Source organism: Cotesia glomerata, linkage group LG10 (genome assembly GCF_020080835.1).
Source record: "Cotesia glomerata isolate CgM1 linkage group LG10, MPM_Cglom_v2.3, whole genome shotgun sequence".
NCBI classification, from domain to species: Eukaryota; Metazoa; Arthropoda; class Insecta; order Hymenoptera; family Braconidae; genus Cotesia; species Cotesia glomerata.
The window spans coordinates 14,036,084-14,058,905 of record NC_058167.1 but is presented as its reverse complement, the minus strand read 5'-3'; the positions used below and the strand labels follow the sequence as shown (position 1 = coordinate 14,058,905).

Genomic DNA, 22,822 nt, shown 5'->3' with positions numbered 1-22,822 from the left:
TAAAATACCCTTATCCGTCAGCCCTTGAAATTTATGACAAATTAGCACCATTAACTGTGCTCATCATGATACTGAATTTCCTGGGATTAATTAAATTTCTAATGAAGAAATACTGCTACTCGTTAAACTTAAAAAATATTGTGAAAATTTTAAAGACTAATATTGAAACATTGAAGTTGTATTACTTGATTGTACTAATCTTTTTTTTTTTAATAAAACGAAATTCGCGTAAAGGTTTTAGAAGTTTTTGAACAGCTTGTATTGTAAGAAATTTATTCCAAGTTTCAGGTACCGAATTATAGTTTTATTCAAAGTATTTTGCACGTTAAATTCAGAATACAATCAAATTATATTAAACATTTAAATTTGAACTTACAGTATTATGTATCGAACACAATAAACTCTCTGAAAAATTTGAAACTCCCTCGTATTGTAGCAGATTCTCATTTGTAATAAAGTATCAGGATTTATTGTTTGAAAAAGAAAAATTTTATTGTAAATTCTGTTTGATTATAAACTGAAAAAAAAAATCCATAAATATTTCAGTAAATTTTTTGTGGCCTCGTAAATACTATTTTGGCTTTTTAGTAGAGATTCTTTTATAATGCTAAAAAGTGGAAGAAAATTTAAGGAGAATTATAATTATAATTGCACTGTTAATTAACCTGGAAACTGTATCTACTTACAAACTACGCATTGTTCATACTAATTGACTTATAAGTAAAATGTGGAGATTTAAATCCACTTACGAGTAAGGCGTGTGGTTTAAAATTTACTTACTACTCAAACGTGTGGCTTCGGATCCACTTACAGAGTCTTACCATCCTTGGAATTTATCCACCTTACTAAAATATTTGTATACGCGTCAGAAATCGATAAGTTTATTAATTGTTTTTTTTTCTTTATTAATTTTACAAAAACGTACGTATAAATCATAAAAATTAATAAATTTTTAAATGTTTTAAAAATTAAAAAAATAATCGGAGGAAATTTTCTAATTCAACATATTTATAATTATAATATTCAAAGAACAAATAAATTACACAGAAATATAATAAATGAAAAAAATAAACTTTTCAATTACGAGAGCTAAATTTATCTTATAAATCTGAATGACAAACAGTACTGGAAATATAATAGCAACCGATCTGCGTCACTATATTTTCTATATAACGCAAATAATACATATTTTTGCTATCTAAAACTCTATACAGTATATATATAGTTATTTATTTTCTCTTTGAACAAAAGCGTATTGCTGCAAACTATTTTTCTATTTAACGTAACAAATTTAAACAAAGTGAGTAGAGACCGGACAATCGCTTCAATGCATAAATAAAAAAAATGAAACCCACCCATCTGGTTTTGAGTGGTACACTATAATTTATACAGTTCCAATCATAACGACTTTTCTAAATAACTTTTTCCGCAGCAAAAGTCATCTGTAATTCATCCATATTTATTTTTCGATTCCCAACAGCGAACTAACCAACCAAAAAATTTTGATTTTTTACAATCGAACTAGCAAACAACAACATGCTACACAGTTTACTTTAAATTTTTCAACCATTGATCAAATAAATACCCAGATAAAGAGCGATAAATTTTTTATACTCCTCTTTTCACGTTATTTACTGCAGAAACTAAACAGTTTTATATCCAATGAGATAAAAAACTTTACCAAACGATTCAGAATCTATACACAGAAAATTACACAAAACCTTAACAAAAAATTTGGGTCAAAATTCTGAAAACTTCTTAAAGGAAAATTTCTTTCAATAAAGTTTTCTAATAAATACTCTGAAAATAAAACTACTTGATTCAAAAAAAATATTTTTGATCCAAGAAAATTACTTTTAAGAGCATCTCGATTGTCTCGATTCAAAAATTTTTTGTCTTGAATATATATATAATTATTGGAATGTTTTAAAACAAGAGTGAAATTTTTCTAATATTTTCCTTGAACCAAGAATTTTTTCTAACTTACAAAAATCAATACTCTTATAAATGAATTAACAAAATTATCTCTTGATTCTTGATCAGTTCCAGATATTTATATTCCCCCTTTTCCTTTTCTTCGTTCAATCTCTCGGGAATAATTTCATTTGTCGTTAAATCGGAAATCTCAGACCTAGTACTCCAGTTCGACATTAAGGACAATAGATATCTAGGTAAATGGTTTGCGTACTTACAATCAGTGCTGCGGATAAATTTATCTAACTGCCTTAAGGGTGAATTTGAAAGTTTAACGATTCGACATCGAAGTATATTTAGCGCATGAGTTTAACTAAACAGATACAATGCATATAAACCCAGATTTGTATGTTTCGCAGCAAGATATCAACTCCAGTGTACTATTATATCTAGTTTACACTATTGAGAGTACAATGAATATTGTAGACAGTATAATAGCAACTAGAAACAGAGGATCTGTGCTGGAAACAGATTTACGAAAAGGAGGTTAAGTATACTCCGTCGGAAGAACCAAACAGTCAATTGATCATCTTCTATTCACCGTGCAACATTCAAGATTCAAGAGTCATGATCATAATCATGAGACAGTAACTAGTCTTGTCTAAAGATCTAATTCTTGCTCTCATTCTCATCAGTCATCTTCCCTGGATCTGATGTTCAATTTCACTAACTATTCATCGGGCTCATCTCCAAGCAAACGTGCATACAAATTTAATGTATGCTTGTAGCTTATATATTGTACAACTAAAATATAAACAGATAAGTCTAAATCTGTGTGTGTCAGTGTGAGGTACCATACTGATTTAACCATATATAGTGAGTTAGCACGTCAAAGTCACTATCTTCTTGCCTCATACTCGCATCCATTCACTTAGACTGAAAAGCCTCGAATCAGTAATCACTGTTGCACAAATTACGTATTTGTACTATACGTTTATGGCGCTACTTTGTTTGTTGGGAATCCTCGTGTGACGTGATGCTGGTACGGGCTGCTCACGATGATTGTGTTTAGTGTTATTTATTACATTAGGGATGCTGGTCATTTAGATAATTGATTAAATAATAAGGAAGTTGGTCATTTGATCTGGTTTAGGTTTATTTTATTTTATTCGTTGTTTTTAAACTATTTAAATTCGATTCTGGTTTGCTGGTAGATAAAGCATAATCTTTGGTACGTGACTGGTGAACACGCTGAGAATTTATAATTACTGTTATCTTTTATATTTTATCACGATTTTTTAAAAATATGGCGCGTTGAAATGTGTTATTCTAATTATTCTATTGATTTTTTTTTAGCGACGAACCTGATGGTGGAATTTTGTTAATGTTTAAGTGTAGAAATATATTTTTGCGAACAAAAGTGATAGGTAAAAAGTTTAATGCGAAAGAAATTAAATTAATTTTTAATTACGGAATTATTAATTTTGTTTTGTTTGGGAATTTGGAAATAAAATTAAGAGTTATTTACGGCAGTTGGTATGAAATTAGATAAAGAAAAATTTATAAATTCAATTCTTTGCAAGGGATAAGAAAAAAAAAGATAAATTCCCGAAATTTTTCCCTCTATAACTTCTGCAGAAGAAAAAAATTTCCTCACAGTCAAATTTGATTTTATAAAACAATTAATTTCTATCAAAAATCAATAATCATTTCTTCTAAATAAATACTATTAAAAAACTCATCTAGCCATCGAAATAATTAAAAACTTCAATACCAATCGACCTATATTTAGTAGCACTGAAAAAGAGTTATAAAAAAAATTTAATCAAGTATTACCAACTCAATTTAAGGTACTACCAGCTACTGATTACATCAGATTTACATATAGAGTATTTCCGTTTACGTCAAACAACCTCTTTTTTCAAGTAGTCCCTCGTATAGCCCACCCGGTACTACCACACCGCCTTGATAATTAATTGCGTAAGGAAAAAACTAAAACATCAACATCAACAGTATCACGACTCACAGTTACCTCTGAGGACTAATTACGAATAATAATTAAAACGTCACGACATTAAGGATATACATCAAACACAAAAACTCTCTTAGTCTCTTTTCATCCACCTTCTTTCTTATAAATAATAATATATAAGACTCCCATTACGGTTTCATCAAATAATCATTTTGTTTTTTTCCATTTCTCATTATTCTAATTATTTATACTTACATTTTATGCTCCCGTTCTTAAGTAATTTACTACAATCTACTACTTAAATTTAACAACTGTACTTTTAGCGATAATTAATTATCATACTAGCAAACAGCAATGACATAATTGTAGCTCACAAAAGTTTGTATCGATAGCAGTTGTTGAGTTGTATGTACATATTGATGAAACTTGTTTCCTTACATCATACATTTCACACCTTCTTTATTTATTTTACCTGTCCTATATATTTTATTCATTATCATCAGGTCTATTTTTTTTTCACTAGTCAACATTTCAATTTTTTTATCAAAATTTACAATTTCAATAATTTACAATTTTGATTACTTCGAAAGATTTGAATAGTTTGAAGTTTCGAATAATCAGAAATTTTACAGCACAATTTTACTCTTAAAAACATTTTAAAACTTGAACGCTAAAAACTTCAATTTTGTCTGAAGAATACAAAATTGATAAGTGTAATTTTCTTAATTAAATCCCCTACTAAAGTTACTCACTATTTTTTTTATCTTTATCTCTAGCAATCTATCTACAACTAAAATTAAAATTTTAAACTTCCGCAATCCATTTTTGCGTCAATTTTTCACGCTAAAAATTAATCATTTTGTTCGAACAAAAATTAAAAAAAAACAAGGGACATAAATTCCCCAGCTGTCGATAACAGAAGTAAAAAAAATAAGGGATAATCCTCTCTCGATATCCGACAATGAAGGGTACATAGAAGAGCGACCTTATCGGCTCTAGATATCTGCGCCTCTGCTCACATCTATATCAGATGAATAATCGCGTGATATAATATCGACTGTGACAAAATAAACACTTGATAAAAAAATATAAATAAAATTTAGATCACTCGTGAGATAATAACATTTAAATAAATCAACATATAATACCGAGCGTATAAATTATTGATAGTTATAAATCTTATTGATTAATTCGAGCAGATAAGTGAAATAAATAATAACTATTAACATTAGAAGGATTTATTTTTTTTTATTTAAATAATAGATAGACCTTGAAAAACACTACATTAAATTATCGGGATAGATAGAATTATTTAAATAATATTTACACACTTGTTTGTAAAGCGGTGTTTATACTTGCTTGTTGTTATGTACTTTCTTGTACAAATATAAACTATAAGTACAATAATACATAACATATAACATCTAACATACAATAATGTGATGTGACGTGATGTACAAGTGTAAAAATTTATTCTGTTATATTAGATGAGTACGTAGTAAGTATTTTATGTATGTATGTATGTAATGGAATCGTTGCACAGTGTAGGTAATATAACGCGACACTAGTCGCGATGTAATACGAGTCAGTCGCGTGTCGTTCGTCTCACGACTAACGTGCTCGAGGGACAATAATATAAATAAAATACTAGTTTATTCTCTTTTATATTCATTTTTATTGTCTATGTCTCGATACCGAATCTCGTATTTATTTTTGGCCAAGTGAAAGTGGACAAAATCATCAGTGTTATTTTTTATTGATTATCAATTAATTAATTAATGAAAAATTCTACATATATATCTGTAATTATATTTAGCCGTATTTGTATATTTTAATAACTTGTGCTTTTATTTTTTTCTGAATGGGTTTATTCATGTCTTATGAGATCATGCAAGTGACCTAGGCAATGAGCGAGTGATCTATTTTAACTCTAAATAGAATAATGTATTTCTTCATTACTTCAATTGTGGTACTATAATTTTTGTATTAATGCAATTTTTACTCCAAATTTATTATTGAATAAAAAAAATGTATGCAAATAATTTTTTAGTGAAAAAAAAAAAAATGCCAATTGAGATAAAAAAAATTAAAACGGATGAAAGAATGGAAACGTGTGCACTAATTATTATTTTTAACAAGGTTTTTTCAGTAAAAAAAAAAATAAAAATTTTTAATGAAATTTAGTACTCGCGGTTTATTATAGAGCTTTAACAATTTAATTAATATTCACATTTGAAACAAATAAATATAATTTGAAACAAAGTTTCAGCGGATGTATACTTAGCCGAGTAAATTATTAGAAAGTTTGAGTTGAAATAAAATGAATAATAGCTGTCATCGGTGTTATGAAATTGTAAATTTAGTACATTTATAATTATAATAATTATAGTACTACTCTGTTTGAAGTGTTGGGAAATTTCAATTGATTCTGTTTTAGAAACACTTGTTTTTAATTAATTAAACAAACATTTTTGAACAATTTGGATAATAAGTATTTTAAAATTAAATATTTATTATTATAGATAATTTTGATAAATTATTGCTATTAGAATTAAAAAAACATTAGACTTTTAATAGAAATGCTAGAAAATATAAATAACTTTAGCATCTGTTGTAGATACAATGAAATTATTTATTCCATTTTCTGAATGCTCTTAAAGTTAAATGTCAAATTTTAAACAAAACTCTTATTTAATAGCCCGTGTGTGAAGAATAAATAGAATTATCCTTCAAAGCAAAGTTTCTTCAGATTAAATGAATTGTAAAATTTCAAAACTTTGCATATTTTTAATTTTCTTGCATGTTTTAATTTGAAATAGTCAATTGTCTGTGTATTAAAATATAATTTTTGTAAATGAAATTGAAAAAATAGAGAAAATTAAAATACTTGCAGCTTAGAATTATCAGTGCTTATTATTTTCAGCAAACTAAATCATAAATTATAAATTTATACTTTCGCCAAGAATTTTTACAGTTCAATGCAGACAAAACAAGTCATAAACCCTAAAAATAACCATATAACCAGACAAAGTAGATATTAAATGCCAATATCAATCATGAATTTATAACTTTACTCAAAAAAAGCACATTCTTGATTAAAAAAATTAAGTTTTATGACAAATAATTTTTGCAACAAATTAAAATTTTATCCACTTTGCCAAAAATCAACAATCAAAAATTTACCCATTTTCGTCGCTTCAAAACTTTTTTACTCGATAAAAAAAAATCAATTTTTCAAGACTACCAAAAAATTTCTGACTAGCAATTTTATTTTCTCATTAAAATACCAGACCAGAATTATTTAAACCAAAAGTTTCCAACAGCGTAGTTGATATTATAAAGTAGCATAGTGATAGTGGATTAAGTAATTTAAATGAATAATACTTGCGAGTATGTCTAATAAACTAGTACCGGTATTATATAGTACATAACAGTAAGTAACCGCGAATAAAGTAAAGTAAAGTAAAGGGCCCATGCTTATGACTGCAGTGTGGTGATATACGCAGAGATAAACAAAAAAGAGGGTCCATGGCGGGAATACGGGTCGAGCGTAGGTCGATACGGGCTCACGGGCATTACTCTCTACTCTCTGTATGCTATATACTACATACTATAATATCTACCTACCTACACTGTTAACTCTCTACTCTAGGTATGTAACCGCGTGTGAGTGTGTACACGGTATGTACATATATACAGATACATATCCACAAGGATGTACATAAGCACCGGGTGGTAGGTGTGTATTCGCGCCGAGTATCGTGCGATTAGGTATATATGTATGTATTACGCGGTGATGCCGATGCACCCGGCGTCGGGACGCCAGAATAGTCGAAGGGGTTAGAAGGGTAAGAGCATGAATGCAACGCGCCATCCGGGCGTCGCACACACCATCTTAACCGGGTATTACTTTGATACTCTTGTTTTACCATTTCGCATCATGTAATTTCTAAAGTCTACCACAGACATCCCACCGAGAATTTACTTTTTTTTTTTTTTTTTTTTTTTTATTACGTATCAAACATACCGTTACTTCATTGAAAAAATATAAAAGTTAGAACAAAAGTTTCAATGGAAACATTTTTTTTTTGCCAAAGAAACTTTTTTTTAATTGCAGTTTTTTAGGCTTAGTCTAAACTTTTCAAATAAATTTAATTTTAAGTTTTTAAATTGACGAAATGTTGAGTATTAAAAAATAACTTGGTATTCTTTGTGATTTTGTCCCTTAATATGTAAATTCTATGATAGAAGATAAAATATTTAAGCTATTGAGGGTAACCCACGAAAAAATATGTCATACTTAGTATTAGGCATGACGTGAATTATTTTTCTCGTATCATTTTTGTAATCAAGAAACAGTGTGGCCCACTCCATAATGCCATTTTGGGGTAGAAAATTATCCTAATAGGCTGAAATTACTCTGGTTTATATAACATAATTTTGTTGTGGGTAAAAAATTGTGGGATTGAGTAAAAAAATGATTGAGATGATTAATATTTCTTGAGCAGATAAAATTTTTTGTATTATTTCTTGAATGCAGGAAAATATTTAAGCGATAGTTAGAGATTTGTTGGAATGAAATGTTTTAGAGTAAAATAAATTTTTTAACTTTAAGGAAAAGTCTAGCTAAGTCTACTATATTGTAAAAAGCTTGTAAATTACCGTTACATTTAAAGCTTTAAAATTTTGTGAAATTATGAAACTTTAAATAATAATTATTATTATCTAATAAAAGTTTCAGGTACTGTTTCCGAAGTAACTTTTCAAGAAATATAAATTTATATTATATTTTTTTATAAGCTTTTAAATTGCTGCATAAATAATAATTTCATAAGAATCTTCTTAAATTTAAATGACGCTAAGATCGTTCACGTGCTATACAAGATTCCAATAATTGCTAGCTTAAAAATTCTCACGAAATTTATTCGAAACTTACGAGAAAATTTTTAAATTTATCAATAATCTTTTAATGATTTACAAATTTTGTTTTATCTACGCCGAATATTTTTCATATAATAATTATATAATTAAATTAATAAAAAAATAAAATATTTGTCAACCACTAAGCGTCACGCATCAAGTCCTTAAAAACCACCAAAAAAATAAATGCAATTATAAAGTTTTCCACAAGCCGATAATGCAAACAAAGTTTTAAAACATGTAAATTATAAAGTAAATGTTAAAAATATGAAATGAAAACATTTAGCAACGGAGAAGACAGTGACGGATGGTTGGATTATAAATAAAAAGCATAGAAAAGTACTATTATACATTAATACCGTATTTTAAAACGACAAAATAAAACGGTGTACTAGGTCGTAAAGTCAGTGAACTTGGCTAAGGTTTAGCGACAGCAGTTGTACAACACTTTTTAAACTTTTTCCCTCATACTCATACTCTTACTCATATGAGTACTACCTACACAGATACCAAACAAACATATGTACAATTGTGATTGGTATGTGCCTGAATAAGAGGATTCGCGTCTTTATGTGTCTTGTCATGTACATGAAGAGGATAGAGGATAGACGTTGTGGCGAAAGAAATAAAAGGGGCTAACTCATAAAGTAACGTCTTGAGTAAGTAGACAATCGCGTTTTAGTGATATACCCTTTACTTCAGTCTTACTCTTTCTTCACCACCTACACTAAACAAATGTATACATTAAATATAGACACACATACACACATGCACATAAAGTTGGTGGTAGAGCGGGTATACGTGTTGGTGGTTGAAGAGTATGAAGCACAGGGGTGCCAGCAGATCGGGGTTGCCGCTCAGTAGGGGTTGGGAGTCCGTGCGGCGTGGTGCTACACAGCCTTCTCACTTACTTCTTGTCTCGTGAACGTATTCTATTCGGGCCACGATCTAGTTACTCTGTTGTCATCATCAACGTGTTATATCAAGCACAACGTGTTGTAACACTTAATCAAGTATTGAGATATTTAATTATTAACTTGTCATCTCGTGATCTTTGTAAATATCGCATCAATAATAATAAAAATAACTAACTAGTTATGATCCACGACAAGACTGTAATTATTGTTTTCTATTTAAAAGTTTTAATAAATATTTACATTTTTAACCGGGATTTTTTTACAAATATTTTTTTATTTTCAAGAATTTATCCGGGTATTTTTTCGTAAATGTCAGAGTTTTTTGTGGTGATAATTAAAATTCGGTATTGTTTAAGTCGCTGATTAGATATAATTAAATTCAATTAATTATTACTAAAAAAATTAATTTAAATTGAGGCGCGATAAGATTAATTAATTTTGATAAGCGCTTTAATTAACTAATTCGCTGTTAGATAATTGGGTATTGAATAATTATTGTTATGACTAATATTCAAGGACTATTTCGAGTTAAATTTTACATATATATTTTTTCTTCAATTATTTTCGCGGTAAAATCGGTCATTTTTAATTTTAAAAGTCATAACTTATGAAATTTAATTTTGAAGAATATGAATAATGAAGTGGACAAAGTCAAATTTAAATAAATTGTATAATCAGCAAAATTGCGTAGATCAACATTTCGTATGTAAAAAAATTTATTATCAAATTTTTAATTCAAATTATTGTCAAAAATTTATATAAATGAAAAAATTTTCTATTGAAAATTTATGAATTTTAAAAAAGAGTGTGTCTTTTTACTGAACTAAATTATGAGATTAAAAAGCATAGAAACAAAGAAAAATTGTGTCATAAAAAAAAGGACCAAAAAAATCTTTTTGACACTTTTCAAGTCTATCCCTTAGTATTATTTATTTTTTATGTGATAGCCTTGAAGCTTATGCTCCATCAAGGCCATTTTTTTTTAGCACAAAGTTTTTTTTATTATATCAATTAAATTTTAGTATATTCACTTTGCACAATTCTGTCTATAAAGTTCGATATGAATCAAAGTCATAAAAGTAAATTTGTAGAAAATTAGTTTCCTCGCGAAATATTGAAATTACCAAAGTTTTGAGTTTAGTCAATAATAAATTAAATAAAATAATTTTTGCTCGGAAAAAAAGTTTCTAATTTTCAATAGATAAATAATTTTAATCCATAAAATATATGAATAAAAATTTTTAATGTAAAACTAGAACAGATTCGAATGCATTCTAAAAATCTTAAAAAAACAAAGAGTTCAAATATTGAATAGAGTAAAAATTGACAAAAAAGATAAAAGTGAATAGAGGCAAGATTATGAGAATGAGGATGATAAAAAAATGTGAAAGAGATATGAGATATATTGTATAGGGAAGTAAATTATCAGCAGTTGTGAGATAGATAAAAGCCCATGGCACCCCGACTACTGTCTAGGCAGTTTAAGTTTTACGGTAATCCCAGAACTACACCAGACTAGAGACTAGTAGATAGACAGTAGTAGTGTAGTAGGGTAGTTACGTATGTATGTATGATATAACACAATAGTAGTCCCTAAACTACACTAGTAAAGTGCCAGCTCGGTCTACGGTCTGCATCGCAGAGATTAACCCTCTCAAAGGGAATTAACGTTAGAGTTTGAGTGTTTTCTAGTGAAATTAAAAAACAGAGAATTTTATCTCTATCCGAGCTGAAAAGTCGCGATTTAAATATTAAATATTCAACAACGAAAACGACAACAACAACAAAACACTGACACGGGATTATTAAATCTACGAGGACGAGAGTCTTGACCTCAGATTTTTATCAACTTTAGTGAATCATCCATTCATTTTTTTTTTAACTTCCGACGATAAAAGTTTGATCGATAAATTGTTAGAGCTTTGTTTTTTACGCGCGTTAGTTTTTAATAATTATCAAAATTAAAATTAAAGGTCATTGATTAATCCACTCGAGGACTTCGAAAAACTTGGGCCGCTCGATAAAAATAAATGAGGATATCGGAAGTACAATCAGGCTTCACTTCTGGTCTAAATCAATTTCTACATTTTATTTTTCTCTTTTTTTATAAAATTTATTACTTTCTGTCGTTTCGCGAGCTTTGAATCAAATAAAGACGTAAGGACAAATTAAATAACTGAGAATAGATTGTTTAATCAAAATAATACGGAGAAGTATTTTTCTTGAATTTATATTTCTGTTCCGGACTCACAATAGCTATAATTCTTTACCGTTGAGTATGTAAATAAGATTAAAAGCCACACGCTAATGTCAGATTTCTTTATGATTAATTCATAATTTATAATATTTATTGTTTAACTCGTGTACTTTTTATTATAAAATCACAATAATAACAAGTAACCTACTTTTGCAGAAAATTTTATTTAAAAATCATGGAAAATATTTGAAAATCTAAGTACTGTTCAATCTATCTCTTATTTTTTATAGACATATAAATTGAATTTTTTTCTCTAATTTATTCGTATTAAATATTTCTAAACGCTTCAAAACTTTTTTGAATAAATCTAATCTTTAATAATTGACTTAATTTAAAACCAATACTCAAATTGTTCAGATTCAATAAAATTGTCAGTTCTAATAGAATGGTATTTAAATAAAAAGAATATTTTGAAACCTATTATAGACCAGATATTTCCAATAGTAATAAAATAATGTCTGTATATACTTTTATATTCAATAAATGAATAACTTGCTTTTAAAATCGATAAAATATTAAGTACATCTTTAATACTTTGCATAAATAATAAAATAAAATGAATTACTTTCATTTGATATAAAATTTCTTGATTCAAGAAAAATCTTTTTAAAGTTCTACTATTTCTTAGAAGTAATTCAAAAAATTAATTCGCGACTGTAGAAAATATAAAACTTAATTAAGAAGACCAAAAATTCGCAATTCAACGAAGTAGTTTATTATTTTCAAACAAAATAACTTATATGTCATTAAAAAATAAATCTTTAATATATTTTAGAATGATTTCGAGTGAAAAAAATTTTTTTTGGCTATTTTTAATGAAGAAACTTGGAGAAAAACAAAAATATTGTTAATTTGAGAAAATTATATTTTTTAATAAAAATTTTAGTTAAAAAAAATTTTTTTTTGTGTAAAATATTCCACCAGGACTAAAAACTTGATTGAAATTTAATTCTGACATGATTTATTTTAATAATTATAATCAAGAAGAATGAAAACAGCGCGATAAATTGAGCGAACAACAGCTATTAGCATGAGGTCCTACTAGTAATGATGTTCGATTGATCTTTACAAGATAATTGATCCCGTGAGGTCAAAACCGCAGCTGTATAGGCATACAGTCGACCGCGATTATGCTCGTGCCGATGATAATGGTGATCAGCCAATATAATTTAATGCGAAGACATATCCGATCTATATGTATGTTCTCAAACTGGCTATTTGCACACATAGTGGCTAAATGCATATTCTATCCCATATTATATTGTATTATATATTATACACCATATATTGTGTATTGAATATGTGTCTATATAGTTATAGAAGTAACTATCAGTGGTTTAGTAGAGCGAAACAGAGCGGAAAAGAAATAAATGAGTGCCGGCATGAGGATAGTCACGTCGATTCGTGTACACCCAATTTTGAGTCACAGTTGGGTCTGTTCTATTCAGTTTTACTCAATCAAAAGCACTACAATCTATTACCCGATATCAAATATCAAGGACAAAAGATAGCCGCTTCTACATGTGCGAGTCCCTTCCATAAAATAGCGTTAATAAAAAATACCGTAGACTACACCAAGCTTAATTCATGCGAGTGGATCATAGTGTACGAAAATATTAAAAAAAAAAAATATTCAAAGATAAATCACCCTTGACATGAACTCAAACAATTAACGAAAACGCAATATGCGACCTAAATTTGTTTCCGTTCTATACAATCTGACAATTTATTTCAAAGCCATTAAATATTGAATATTATTCGAATATTTATCGTTGACATTTTTTTATCTTTCAATAATATTTTTGGAGATTATTCTTTTGCTGATAAAATTTATTTATTGCTATAGATTTGTTTAAATTCAATTGTAGAAATTCAGATATCACTGAATGAAACATTATTGATGAATGTTTCATATTTAAATCAATAAAAATAAATTTGAGATCTAAAATCAGTAAATTTTTGTTATTGTAAGAATAAAATATTACCAAAAATATTTTTTTTGTTTCTCACGATATAAAGATGACTAATGAAATCTTTGGATTCGTTTTTTTCCGAGACACGATATCAATTTTCGTAATTAATTTACGGGAGATGATATAATATTAATAACAATGAATTATCAGCAAAAGATTTATGATAAAAAAGGAAAAAAAAAAACGAGAAATTGAAAAACGATTGTTTGTTTGAAAAGTGATGCTGAGTTTAGACATGAAGTTAGTAACGCGATTACGAGGTTTGTCATTAACATCAAACTCATCGGGAAGCAATAACACAAGTTCAACGCCGCCGTCTCCAGCCCCGACAATATTATCCAGCCAAGTGCAAGTTGGAAGCACGACATCGTCATCAGTATCGTCATTAAATGAGCGGCGTAGAAGCCGTGAAAGTGGAAACAATGTCAGTCCATGTACCAGCGACCGTGAGAGCGACGAAGAAATTACTTCCCCGAGAATCGTTCGCGATCGATCTAGATCGGTTTGCATGCCGGTCTTGACTTCGTCACAACTAAGACACCTTCATCGACGAGCCAGTCATCATGTGTAGGTTCTTTATTGTTATAAAGTTCGAAAGGTATAAATGGTGTAATGGAATAGAAATAGAAATACGAATACAAATAAAAGGTGAAAAAATAGCAGGTTCATTGAAATTACTTCTATTGTCCAGATTCTATACATTATTATTCAGTCTCTTGAATGCACACTACACTATTTGATGCTTCTTGCTCTCTGCATTTGTGTAAATATACATATATATGAATATGTAGATGTAGTGTAGAGGATATTTAATAATACGGGCTTTTCAAATCCAGGATTATTCTCGGTTATTATATTATCGTTAAATGGGATGAATGAAAATCAATTTGTCCATAATTTTAAACTTTGAATGAATGTATTGCAATTACGTTTGAGCAATTAAACCATTTTGTAATACAGTAAATATTACAGTTATTATTTGTTTTTTACATAATTTGTTTTGATTTTATTAGAGGCAAGAAATAAAAACTTGGAATTTTTTTTTTTAATTGAAAAATTATTGGAAAAAATTTTTTATACTAAAATCTATTAATTAAAATAATATTTTTTAAATCAAATTTAGTCCAAGAGCAAAAATAGTATATTGTGTGACTAGGGATGAAACAAAACGATTTCAGACCAGAGTGAAGTTGCCTGCCCGAGCGAAGCGAGGGCTGGCATCACTCGGTCTGAAATCGTGTTTCATCCCGCGTCACACATTATATTTTTCATATAAGTTACATTAAAAATGCTAGTTTCAATGTCTGGAGCCAACCAGAACTAGATAGTTTCAGACGAACAGCGAAAATACCATTTTATTATGAAACATAATAAAATAGAAAGTAATAGTTTATTTTTTACCAAACATTATTCGTAAATTGACAAGTTTTCTTTTATCATTCTTATTTATGCTTAGTAACAGAATTATGATATGTCAATACAGTTAACGGTTAGAATGACAATTATAAAGGTATAAAATAAATAAACAATTGATAGGATTGAAAATAAAGCTGCAACTTCACCTCGCGGACAGAAAATCGTCATTTTCTGTCCGCCGGGAAGAAATAATTGATTCCTGCCCGGCACAGTCGCATTGGTCTGAAATTGTCTAGTTTCGGTTGGCTCAACAGGCATTGAAACTCACATTTTCAATGCAGATTATATGAAAAATAGTTTTTCTATTTTATTATAAGTTTCATAATAAAATGGTATTTTCGCTGTTCGTCTGAAACTATCTAGTTCTGGTTGGCTCCAGACATTGAAACTAGCATTTTTAATGCAACTTATATGAAAAATATAATGTGTGACGCGGGATGAAACACGATTTCAGACCGAGTGATGCCAGCCCTCGCTTCGCTCGGGCAGGCAACTTCACTCTGGTCTGAAATCGTTTTGTTTCATCCCTAGTCACACAACATACTATTAATTAAGTAAAAAATTCTTGAAAATAAAAGAGACATTAACTTTATTTAAATTGAATAAGAAAATATTATTTTTCTATTAAAAATAATTAAAAAGAATCATTCTAATTTTTACTTTTCATCAATTATTTGATTAAAAAATTTCCGAGGTTCGTTTAACCTCTCGAAAATAAATGACAATTTTTCTAACCAGAGACCAGAGGTTGTAACATAAAAATCAATATTCTAAATTATGCTAAAGTTCATTTGCTTTTTCACGACTGTGTGTCATGTACCACAGAAGAATATGACCTCAATAGAGTTCTCATTAACCCAAATGTTGTTAAGAGATGTAAAAAAATAGTAGTAATAAATAAAAGTTACAAAAACCAGGGAATTGAAAATGATAAATTAATAACCATGCAGAAATGTACAATGTCGACAAAAACATTCAAAGGCTACTTTTAATTGAATATGACAGTCCGAGACCTGGGAATAAATTGTAAATGTACTGTCATATTTATCGGAGCATAATAATAATAACATTGACAATAATTATTAAAAAGCTGAGTAATTTTTAATTGTTTATTATTATCACGGATAAAATTAATTAAGCGCTTGATTAATGGAATTTCGTAATTTTATAATTAAATATCTTGGAAAGGATTTAATCGATCCTTAATTAATAGAATTGGGGTCAATGTTCTTCGAATTATTTAAAACGTTTTCTGATTACGAATGAGAACTTTCGTATTGTTTTATCAAAAGTACTTAAGCATCTTTTTTTATCCGCAGTCATGAATTTAAACTCAAAAGTTATTAAAAGTTGGTGTAAAAATAATTACTAACATCATAAAAAAGCATTGTACTTTTATTTAACAAATTATCTTACTAAAGACAGAAAAATATTTTCTTGCTAAAAAAGTTTCCACTCTCAACTGGTGTTCATTAAAATAAATCAATAATTTTATAGCTGTCTAAAATTAGAGTCAACTTGGTAAAGTTGAAATAACTTTTACGGTCAGACAAATAAAATTTTTTCCTTTCTTTTAATTGGATTAGAAATAAAAAAAAATCGCATAAGTTATACTTATGATATTAATTTTTTTTACTGCAACGCTAATAACTTCTTACAACAATTCAGATAAAAAGTAATATTTCTGAGAAGAAAATTGAAAAATTTCATTATTATTGCTATTGCTACTGCTACGAGTATGACCTAACCCAAAATGACATAACTCAAACTAAAACTGAAACTGAAACTCAAAGAAACTAACAATAAAATATAAAGTTTCGCCCGTTGCACCCCAATAAACGCGAAGATATTGACCCCAAGTATCCCAGATATTTGGCAGAGCTACTCGGGATAACTTTGACACAGATTTTTGTGACCTATTTATTTGTGAGCTAAGCACTGATAAAGAATATGCAATATTTGATAAGACGCTCGGATATACCGGCGATTAAGCAGCTAATAGTTGTCATTTTTTTTACAGATCCTCGACGGACACAACATCAAGGCGCGGTGTCTTGTCAAGAAGATGTTACGGAAGCGTGGAAATGGTGACTTTTTGTTTTTAATTTTATAAAAAAAAGTTATAATAGGATTTAAAAGTTAAGATTTAATATTCTTCTGAACAGCTGCCGCAAATCGAACAAGACGGCATAGAGAATGGACGAAGATTTCGCGTGGAGAATGGCGACTCGCCAGGCGAAAAAGAAGAGGTATGAATTTTAATATTTATTTCTTAAATAAATACAAATTATTCACTACAATTGTGATTCAAGATGGTTAGAATTTTTGTGAAGTTAATTTTCTGTTTTTTAAAAAGTATAAAATATGCAAAATTGATAGAAAAAAACTTAAAATTTTTCCAAGTGATGAAAATATAGCATGATAAATATCTTTGAAGATATGAGGGATATTTTTTACATTTTCTTTATCACAATGTCAAATTTATTGATATTTATGATTTTTACAGGTCAATTCTCACCCTGTTACATACCTACACATATATAAAAAAATTATTTTTTATAAAAAATACCAGTAAATTCGTAAAGAAAATTTTAAATTGATTTTTTAAATTTAAAATTGAATTTTTTGGTAAAGTATTGAAAATATAAAAAAAAATTATGAGGCCTGTTAGAAATTCAATTTTCTGTAATAAACTGGTTAGCAATCAAATAAACGCTCCAATTTAAAGTACAAATTCTAAAACGTTGAATTTCGAGAACTTCTGATCCCAACAGTCTTTTCCATCGCGAACATTTATACACGAAATAAATTGAACGAATAAATGAAAAAGTAAAATTTAGATTAGCTACTAAAATCGATAACAGGAAAAGTAAATATTAAAATATAAAATGCAAATCACCGCTGAAAGTTTGTATTGAAATGTTCCATCAGATGTTCGGGTCACCCAGCACTCCAGTGCTCGAGAATCCGGAAAACCAGACACGTTGGTACTTCAAATATTTCCTCGGGAAACGTGAGTATTGAATTTTAAATAATTTAACGCTAACAAACTTTGGCTAAAACTTTATAATTTTATACATCTGTAAATTATGTTTTACTCATTTTGTTATTCCTCTTCTTGGTCTTGGTCTTGGTTTTGGCTTTAAAACTTTATCCAATGGCGAACTGTCGACGGCAATGTTAACGATAAAGTTCATCAGAATTACGTTGCGTCAGACCACGAGAGAAATCCACTTTTTTTGTCAGTCGTCCAGAATGACGGTGGTGATCAATGTGTGCCACAATACATTAGAGTCATCCTCTGGAGACGAACTGTGAGTTCTCATAATATAAACTTGTTTATTATTATTATTAATTTTAATTTTAATTATTATTATTATGAGTTTTACTTGTATACTGTTTTCTGGTTTTTACAAGGTTACTTTCCGCTCTATATTATCAACACAATTTTTCAACCCTTTTTTTATTATCAACATATTCTCCACTCTTTATAATCAACATGTTCCCCACTTTTTATTATCAACATGTTCTCCACTTTTTATAATCAACATATAATTTTTCGCACATATAATTTCATTCCAATGTGGCTGTGGACCGACTTGTGCTTTCTGTACTGCATTTACCCTATTCCTCACCCCTTTATATCGGTTGTTGGAATAGTGGCGATGGGGAAACCACAGAGAAAACCCATGCCAGTACAGTTCGGCTACCGGAGCGACCCCCGACGGTTGGTGTTGAAACTATTCGAACAACCGTCGGGGCTCGAACCCTCGTCTCACGACATGATGCACGAACGAACTATGAGGATAATGACTTAGTCCGCTCGGCCATCATGCCACTACTAATTTTAATTAATTAAAACAAGTAATTATTAAACCATTGGCTTCATTTAATTTCCCAACAGGGAACGCAAAAAATTGCATTGCCATGTTCGTCCAACAAATCGATGACTGCTAAGCAAATTTTAAGGTAAAAAGAAAAAATCAATTTTTTTAAACAAAATATAGAATTTTTTACCTAAAAAAAAAAATATTGACATGATTATTTTTTGTCTTTGCAGCAATTTTTTTGGAATAGAAAAATTTGATAAAGCGCCACGTGAGATCTTCGCCCCAGAGATTCAAAAAGTAAGTATATATCTGTGTATATATAGCCCTTGGAGAACATTTTATGTATGACATTCTCTACCCGGCATAAAGTATCTATAATATATTAAAATTCACTGATTCAACAGGATCTTTTGTCACTGGAAGAGCAAGAGGGCTCAGTGAATTTTAAATTTGGTGTTATATACGCCCGGGAGGGCCAGACGACCGACGACGAGATGCTTTCTAATGGTAAGAGTACAGACCTCAAGAGTAATATAAAAAAAATGAGAATTTCTTTACAAAGTAGTAAAAACTTGGGATAAAAAAGGGACTAATCGATCGATTTTTATGTTTTTTATTATCTCTATCCTCAACAGAGAAGGCAAGTCCTGAGTTCGAGAGGTTCTTAGGGATTCTCGGCGAACGAATTCGCCTCAAGGGTTGGGACAAGTACAGAGGTGGTCTGGATGTCAAAGGTGGGCGTTAAATTTAAACTGAGATGAATTTTCTCTGATGTATTTTATTCATCGTCAAATACTTAGACTTTAAAAGCTGAGATTAAGAGTACTTGATACTCTATGTCAGAGGCAAAACGACGAAAGAAATTTTTTTAAATAAAAATAATAATAATAGCTTAATTTTATTTAATTTGCCAGGTGATATGACGGGAAAAGAGAGTATTTACACGGTCTACGCAGGTCATGAAGTTATGTTCCACGTTAGCACAATATTGCCTCACTCTAAAGACAATCCTCAGCAATTAGAGCGCAAAAGACACATTGGAAATGACATTGTAAACATTATTTACACCGACGATCCCACTCTATTGGAGACTTTTAATCCCAATTGCATAAAAAGTCAATTTACACGTGAGTACACTCTGAATTTTTATTAAAAATTTAAAAAATAAATCCGACGTTACTTTCAATAATAAAATAATAATAATATGTTCAAATTAGTATTTCAGACTACGGATTTAGACGTGATAGAATAATATATTTGATAGCACTCTTCTAAAAAAAAAAAGTCCTATTTATTTGATTATTTATCTCTTCTTTTCCAGATGTATTTGCAGTAGTGGCAAGTGTGGAGCGAGGTTGGCAAATAGCCATCTACTGTGACGAGAACGTGCCGCTGTTTGGGCCAAGTTTGCCGTGTCCTCCACTTTTCGAGGACCAGTACGCCTTTCGGGAATTTCTTCTCGTAAAGCTGATTAACGGGGAAAAAGCTACATTTGATACACCGACATTTTCACGGAAACGCGAGCGTACACTGGACTCATTACTTAGGGATTTGTACCAGGAGCACACTCAAGACAGTAAAGGGAACGTAAGTTCCGTACGTAAGATAAAACATTGTATTTTAACCCCCCGGTATATTAACTTTAACCTTAGAAAATTAATTATAAACTTTATTCTTACTCTGATAATTAAACAAAGTATTTAAAGGCGATAAATAACCTGACCTAATTTTTCAAAAACACCGAGTATATTTATCATAATCATAAATATTTAAAAAAAACTATAAATATACATTTTTTATATATGCATACAAAGTGTCCAGATGTTTGATAAGTCTTATCTAATGATTAAATATAAAACGTCTGGTTTTACACTATTTTATTCTATTCTCTGTACTTCAATAAATTTACTCGGTATATTTTATCATTCGTATTGATGCTATTGCTATTATTTTTATTATTATTATTACTAATTTTTTTTAAATTATTTTTATTGTTATTGATTAAGTAAAGTAGTTTCTGTGCAATGAAAGGGTACCACCTACTGATGCTTTTAGAGTATGTTGAATCGACGCGCACTATCGGATGTGGTTGAAACAGCAGGACGCAGAAGGGAGGAGACACGATCTGTGGAAATGGTTAGAATTGGACAGGATCTAAAACTCGATGCAATCGTTCGAGGACTTGCACCAACATCTCTAGCAACTGTCGGACCACTTAAACCAAGACCCTGGGAGCCCCGTTGTATATATCCCGACTTTCATCATGAGTTGGTTTGCGGTGACATTTGGTCAGATAACAAATTAATTTTAGCCTCTGAAAATGGGACATTCCTCGTAGAAGGTTTGTGTTTTATTTATTTTTAACTAGAATTATCGCATTTGCTTTTTATTTAATATTTGGTAGATGAAAAATTAAAGCTGTCGATTTTTAATCTAAGAATAGAATACTGGTGTTAATTCAATTCGCGTGAAATTAGTATTTTTTTTTTTATTTCAAATTTTTTTACTGTTTTCTAAACGGATTAAATCAACAGGAATAATTTTTTAAAAATATATCATTCATAAATCCAAAGCCTTCAATTGATTTCTACAGATTTAAATAAATCCCTTTATAATGTGAATTTAATATAAACTTTCTTTTGTAGGAATTAAAGCTTCAATCGGGTTTGAAAAATAAATTTTATCTCTCTATTAAATTTCATGATAATTCATCGCGTATATCAAATAAATATATTTAAAAGAAGAAACGGATGACTAAAAATTAAAATTTATCATGTTTCTACGATAAAAATAATTTATATTTAATCGCGATATTAATAAATGAATAAATAAATAACTAAAGAGATTATCAATTATTGAAGCAATGAATTAAAATGGTTGATTAATTAAAAGCTTCAATCACTTATTCATAATCCGCGTAAATAAGTAGTAAGATAATTATTTATAATGTCGATGAATCCTTAGTAGTAGTGAGTAAGAGCGCTTATAAATAAAAATAGTTAAGAATTATTATTATAAATATAAAAAAAAAAGAAAAAAAAAGTTGATTGAGAGCCAGAGCTTGAGGAAGAATTTTAAAATTAGTGTGTCACAAAGTGAAGCTAAAAATAAAAATGTTTGATCGTTTAACGGTGGATGTTTTCATTTCATTCGTTTTTAATTATTTTTTCTGGTCATTTTTCAGATGGGCTGCCCGATAGACTACTTTTCGATAAATCTGTCCAGATTAAACAATTGAATGTTGTGGAACAACATGGCATATTGTTGTTCCGTACTGGCGACAAAGGTAAAGAAAGCAACGTATATGTATATCGATTGAGCGAGCTTAATGGAGAAAGCAATACAACCTCTATCGATTACAATTCATTTGAAGAGGATGAGGATATTGCCGGTAGCTTTTCGTCTAATTTCACGATGACTACCAACTCTAATCCTAGTACTTCGAACCGTCCGACAATCATACGAACGCGGTCACATATTAAAGAGAGGAAATTAGAAAGGACTCGTGGTTGTCAACTTTACAGTATTACTAGACCCGGTGGCTCTCATTTGAGAATGGTAATTATGTTATTATTTATTATTCAAATCAATTCAAGAATTTTTTATAATTGTACAGTTTTACG

At 29.2% G+C, this 22,822-nt stretch overlaps 1 protein-coding gene across 9 annotated transcripts in view; it reads left to right on the top strand.

The window, feature by feature from the left end:
• The window catches only part of LOC123272410 (GTPase-activating Rap/Ran-GAP domain-like protein 3), a 31,906-nt gene that overhangs the window by 7,003 nt on the left and 2,081 nt on the right, over positions 1 to 22,822 (top strand). For 4 of the 9 annotated variants that reach the window (XM_044739162.1, XM_044739161.1, XM_044739160.1 and 1 more), the window contains exons 3-14: positions 17,390 to 17,456; positions 17,535 to 17,618; positions 18,301 to 18,382; positions 18,562 to 18,683; positions 19,274 to 19,338; positions 19,430 to 19,496; positions 19,604 to 19,706; positions 19,835 to 19,933; positions 20,114 to 20,326; positions 20,521 to 20,795; positions 21,255 to 21,540; positions 22,384 to 22,757. In XM_044739162.1, the coding sequence (XP_044595097.1) occupies positions 17,390 to 17,456; positions 17,535 to 17,618; positions 18,301 to 18,382; positions 18,562 to 18,683; positions 19,274 to 19,338; positions 19,430 to 19,496; positions 19,604 to 19,706; positions 19,835 to 19,933; positions 20,114 to 20,326; positions 20,521 to 20,795; positions 21,255 to 21,540; positions 22,384 to 22,757 (1,837 nt within the window). The other 5 variants (XM_044739157.1, XM_044739159.1, XM_044739156.1 and 2 more) reach the window with 5 other exon arrangements.